Here is a 6,000-nt window from a genome sequence, read left to right as displayed (position 1 = left end):
GTGAAATAGTGTGGAACCACAAACCATCTTGCAATATCCTCCAATATTACACCTCATGCTTTACAATAGTTAGTGGCCTGTGGCAACAGAATTACTGTATGGCAAATTCAAGAACAGACAGAAGGAAAAGTGATACTTGACAGAGGTAAAAAAAATTGTATCTGTTACTTATTTTAATGAAGATGTGCCAATACAGTTCTCAAAGAAAAAGGTAGACTGACTGATACGTTCTGAAATATTTTTTTCCTAAGGAAAAAAAAATACCAATAGGAGGAATGAGGTGAGTCACATCCACAAAGGACCTCTGGAGAACAGACAGAGAACGGGGCCAGGAATTGCAGTCAGCACAGAGCCTGCAGGCTTTCCACTTTTTATTCTTCAAAAGTCTATCAGTAAACTAGATACCCAATTCCAGAATGCAAATCCAAGATTACATATTCTGTGCAAGAAAGAAGTAAACAACAGAAAGAACCTGCCACGTGTCTTGAATGATGGAAAACTAGAGTCCTATCTTTACTTTTCCATCCTTTACCTAAATATACACAAAGACATGCTGTTTTTGCAATGGGCAGGATGTCTTCCGTTAAAAATGAAGTTGCCCATCCCAGCTTTGGATACAACCTAAGCACAACAGTCTGGCTCTGGGGATGATGTAGGAACATAACCAGGGATGTTCTTATTATGCAATATGTATTAGAAACCATCCCTTTGAGGTAGAAGAGCTACCTGCTGTTCCCTTTCCTAGCCTGTATCTCCAACTTCTTATTTCAATGTGGCGTGGCTCTTCAACTCTGTGGGTCCACCATCTGTTTCTCCTGGCAAACAATCGACTGGCATGTGATATCTGAGTGTTAACTATCTGTTGTTACCCAGCCTCTGCTGTAGGATTCCTCTAGCTCACGATCTGAAAAGAGCCTCCTGGGTGTTGTTTGAGCATGCTCAACCTTAGACACCCACCGTTCCCTCTGCTCTCTCGCACATGCGCTGCAGGATCCGGTGGATACTGCAGAAACTGGGTCTGTCCGCAGGCAGCTTGCTCCAACAAAGGCGCATGAGATTGTACAGTTCCAAGGGGCAGTTCTCAGGGCAGGCAAGGATGTTGCCATCTCTCACATAGTAAATGACCTCCTCATGGGCCATCCCATAGTAGGGCTGCAGTCCATAGGAGAAGATCTCCCAGAGGACCACACCATAGGCCCATACATCTGACTCCGTGGTGTAGCGGTTGTAGAAGATAGACTCGGGCGGCATCCAGCGGATAGGGATGGCATCATTTCCATCAGCTTTGTAGTAGTCTGCAGAGTAGATGTTCCTGGAGAGGCCAAAGTCAGCAATTTTCACCACCATGTTCTCCCCAACCAGGCAGTTCCTGGTAGCTAAGTCCCGGTGGACAAACTTGCGCTCTGAAAGGTAAGCCATGCCAGCTGCCACCTGCCTGGCAATGCAGAGCTGTTCTGCACAGGACAGTGGTGGGGGACCAGGGCTGGACACCCGAGCCCTTGTGGACAGGTCACTGTGGCTGAGGCTGCACACAGTGTGCGGAGACATGCTTCGGAGGAACTCATTGAGGTCGCCATAGGCCATGTATTCAAAGAGCAGACACATCGGCTTCCCAACGGCACATACACCTGCAGTCAAAATAACATCATAGTTAGACGGAGTCTTTTCACGAGGATAGAACACACCAAAATCAAAGGACCAGACTAGAAAGAATGGTGCCCCGCTTATGGATGGTGTTAGTCATAGTCTGACTCCCACTTCTTTACTTAAACATCCTGTTACCTGGTAAGATTTGGTGTATTTTTCTTTCAGGGGCATGACGATTTCTGACTCCTTGATTCTTAAATTTTCCCTCTGCTATCTTTCCACGTATACTATCACCTGACTTCATGCTCATTCATCGTACTAGTGATGTTCCTCAACATTCTATCTCTTGGAGGAGAGATCATGCCCTCTGATTCTTTAAATCACTCAGACTGGCCAGCTGTCTGGACAGCAGGTACACAGTAACATATGGTAAGAGGATTCAGGAATAGGTATTTGCTGGGAATGTATGAGGCATTTAATGTGTATACACTAAAGAGGAAATCAAGTGTTGGTCACACTTCCAGTGCCTCCTACAGCCTCTTCTTTTGGGCTTGTCAACAATCATTAGATGACTTTGGTGTTGTTACACGAGTTAATTTGATTTGAAAGATTTCTTACATTAGAAAGCCCAAGACAACATATTTCTTGCAAGAGAAAATGGTGTGTGTGTGTGTGTGTGTGTGTGTGTGTGTGTGTGTGTGACAGAGTCTATGGCTGTCTTCAGATCTACTTGTGGGCAACTGTGACTTTGAACTCCTGAACCTTCTTCTACCTCAAGCACTGGGATTACAGACACTGTGAATCAATCTTAGTTCTTGTTGGGTAATAAATCTGAGAGACACTCTTACTAGTGATATAGAAACACACTGAGCAGTAACCGCAAGTCAGTGTACCTGGCTTGAGTTGGAACCATGCCCCAGAGCAGGGATGTTGTAAAGTTGCAGACACAGATACGAGTGTATCAACATTTGAAGGAACAGTTCAAATTCTTTTGCAACAAAACAGTGTCTCAGTTTGGTTCTGATTGTAGATCATTGTCAAGGTCTTTTAAGATAAACAAAAATTTTAAAAAGAAACATACTGTCTGTCTCTTTTAAGCTCTATTGTTATATTTTCTGAGCCCCATCAGTGGTGAATAAGAGGTTTAGATGAATGTAGTAGGCCTTCCCACTGTGTTCTCAACTCTTGTGGAGGGTTCTAACTCCTGGTTTTTGCTTCACTATCCTCACTCCGAAATTCAGCCAAACTATGTCTTGTCTTCTCCTTGCCACCCCTCCTTGTTGCATAGCTCACATTTGCTCTCTCCAGGCATTATTTAGCTCCACCTCAGAATTGCACACTGACCCCAGTCTCTTCTCACTACCTTGCCACCACTCCCTAGCAAGATCCTTCTGCACATTGAAAGACAACATTCCCTATCTTCTTGCTTTCACTGTCCTGTCCAACTCTGCTCAACAATCCAGACAGAGATGTTGCAGAAAAAAAAACCTGTCAATAACTTCATACTATGGCTTGGCACTTCATGGCTTAGACTTTCTATTGATCCCCATTTTAAAAGCAAGGGCTTTTCTTTAATTTTTGAGATTATACTATAATTATATAATTTCCCCTCTTTCCTGGTCCCCTTTTTGCATTGTTATTATATACATATATGTCCATGTATATAATACAAATGTATTTCTAAGTACAACCTGGCCAGTCTATATGTTACTTGTATGAATGTTTTCAAGGCTGACCAGCTGGTACTGGAAAAGACTTGGTGAGCTTGTCCCTAAGGAAGACTAATTCTCCCACTCAATTCTACCAAAATATTCACTTGATATTTTGTATGAAGGCCTAGTAGGATCTTCCGATCTCCCCACTGCATTTACTAGCTGATCTAGTCTTATATAATTCTCAAGCAAGCCCCATCACTTTTCCATTTCTTCTTCTCCTTCTTCCTCTTTCTCCTCTTCCTCCTCCTCTTCCTCTTCCTCCTCCTCTTTCTCCTCCTCCTCCTTTGACTCTCTCATATGTACATGGTTAATGTTTGTGTGTAAGAGTATATGTGTGTGCAGGTGCATGTGTACATGTATGAGTGTTGGAGTATGAACACCAGTGTCTAGTGTCTTTCTTAATTGCTCCTCATGTTCTTAAGATAGAGTCTCCTGATCCTGAAGCTCACCAATTTCACTAGGCTGGCTGACTTCAAGGCCCAGGGATACTCCTGTCTCTACTTGCCCAGCATTTATAGGCATGTTTTACTGTGGCAGGGTTCTGGGAATCCAAACTCAGGCTGTCATGTTTGTGCCATGGATACTTTACTCACTGGTAACCTTTTCAACTCCATCTGTATTCTGTAAGCACTGGATAAGCTTGCTCTGGGGCCTGTGCAGGTGCATCTCATTCCTCAGTCGTTTCCACTGCCATCTTCTCACCTCTGCCAGGTCTCTACACAAATGTCACATGCCCACTGCAGCTCATATTCCAAAAACCTTTCCTTTGCTTTGAGTTTTAAAACAAATCAGGAGGAATAGAAGCCACATTTATACATGCTCACTCCTGCTATCTCCCATAAAGAATGTACGCTCTACAAGGCCAGGAATTCTGAAAGTTTTGCTTATTTCTGTGTAAATATATAAACTATTATATGTGTTAAATTTATGAATCTGTGATGAAATGAGGACATAAAATGAATAAAAATATTATTTAAATTGTGGTATTCTAGTTAAGAAAAATAAAATGGATAAAGTGATTATATATATGTATATATGTATATATAGAGAGAAAGAGAGAGAGAGAGAGAGAGAAGCCTTTAATTAATTTTGTGATTTTGTGATGGTGAATTAGTGTCAAGGGAATTTTTTTCATTTGGAGACACTTGAAAAAAATTTGAACCAGAAAAGAGGCACCAAAGACAGAAAATTGGAATTGATGGAATCAGAGTGGTATCTGTGAAACACAGAGAGTCCTGGAATCTGAGGTAGAAGGAATTTTGGGAAGTAGGGGAAGAAGCTAAATTAGGAAAGGAAGAAACAAATCACACTGACTAGAGAGTAAGGCAAAGGGATAAATAAAATAAGTAAGAGACAAAAAGAGAGAAGCTTAGAAAACCTCTTGGCTGAGGAACAAACCTTCCTCAGTTATGTTTCCATACCTAAGAGCTTCACAATGTTGGGGTTGTCAAACTCCGCCATGAGGGCTGCCTCCCTCTGAAAATCCGCTTGCATGTCTGCAGATGCCTCTTCCTTTAGCATCTTCACAGCCACCATAGTGAAAGGTTCATAAGGGAGCAAGCCTGGGGCCCTGAGGGACAGACCACAGGTAGGGGTGATTTTACCCCCAAGATTATATCTACTCACATATATGCAGACTTTTCCAGAGCCACAAAGGGAAGGAAGACAACAGTAAGTCATGCTTACATTTCTTGATGCAAATAAGAAATCCACTAGCTATTCTTAACACAGGATATGTTTGACAATTACTTAATCAGCAAGAGGCTACAGCATGCGTGTGCACACGCAGAGGGAGAGGAGGGAGGGAGAGAGAGGGAGAGAGGGAGGAGAGAGAGAGAGGGAGAGGGAGGGAGAGAGAGAGGGAGAGAGAGAGGGAGAGGGAGAGGGAGAGGGAGAGAGGGGGAGAGAAAGAAAGGGAGAGGGAGGGGGAGAGAGAGAGGGAGGGAAGGAAAGAGAGAGGGGGGAATATTCCATTGTAATGCCCTACTGGTTATCCTGAATCTAAATTCCTTGAGGGTGAAGATTATGGCTGACTGCTTATCTGTCTTCCCCCAGTACAGCATAAAGTTGCATCTTGCCAATTGAATAGTATATATGTGAAATTTCACTTTAAATGTAACCCCAATATCAAGGCTACTTTTCAGAGGAAGTAGGATTACATCTGCTCAAGGATGAGACTGACCACCTGATAAAATCCAAGCCAACAGCCAGGCAGTGGTGGCTCACGCCTTTAATCCCAGCACTTGGGAGGCAGAGACAGGTGGATCTCTGAGTTCGAGGCCAGCCTCGAACTACAGAGTGAGTTCCAGGACAGCCAGGCTATACAGAGAAACCCTTTCTCAAAAAAGAAAGAAAAATCCAAGCCAACATTCTGTTGCCCAGCTCTGTGTCTGTGGATTCGTACCCACACAGAGTCGGTATTTTATTCCATTTCAAACAAAATGGGCAATGATTGACTGTAATATACATCCCTTTTCCAAACTCAGTGAGTTTTTGAATTTTTACATTATTCTTTGTTTTGTTTTTCTATAAATGTCTATTTAATGTCCACAGAAGTCATACTCTGAGTTCGCAAACATTAATTCAAAGGAAACTTTAAATGAAGCAGAGATTGACAAGAGAAAAATAAAAAAGAAATAAATAGGGATTATTACCAAAGCAATGTAAGAAATTATGGTTAAAACATGAAAATTATTTT

At 42.4% G+C, this 6,000-nt stretch overlaps 1 protein-coding gene across 8 annotated transcripts in view; it reads right to left on the bottom strand.

Moving 5' to 3' along the window:
* Positions 1-356: 356 nt before the first annotated feature.
* Musk (muscle associated receptor tyrosine kinase) overlaps positions 357-6,000 on the bottom strand; it is a 96,584-nt gene continuing 90,940 nt past the window's right edge. For all 8 annotated transcript variants that reach the window (XM_031377497.1, XM_031377491.1, XM_031377492.1 and 5 more), the window contains 2 exons: positions 4,724-4,872; positions 357-1,628 (listed from right to left, as the gene is read on the bottom strand). In XM_031377497.1, coding sequence (XP_031233357.1) covers positions 946-1,628; positions 4,724-4,872 — 832 coding nt within the window. In that variant the 3' untranslated portion in view covers positions 357-945. The remainder of the gene's footprint in view (positions 1,629-4,723; positions 4,873-6,000) is intronic.

Source organism: Mastomys coucha, unplaced genomic scaffold, assembly GCF_008632895.1.
Source record: "Mastomys coucha isolate ucsf_1 unplaced genomic scaffold, UCSF_Mcou_1 pScaffold18, whole genome shotgun sequence".
Taxonomy (NCBI): domain Eukaryota; kingdom Metazoa; phylum Chordata; class Mammalia; order Rodentia; family Muridae; genus Mastomys; species Mastomys coucha.
Note: the sequence above shows the minus strand (reverse complement) of the source record. Positions and strands in the feature narration are given on the sequence as shown.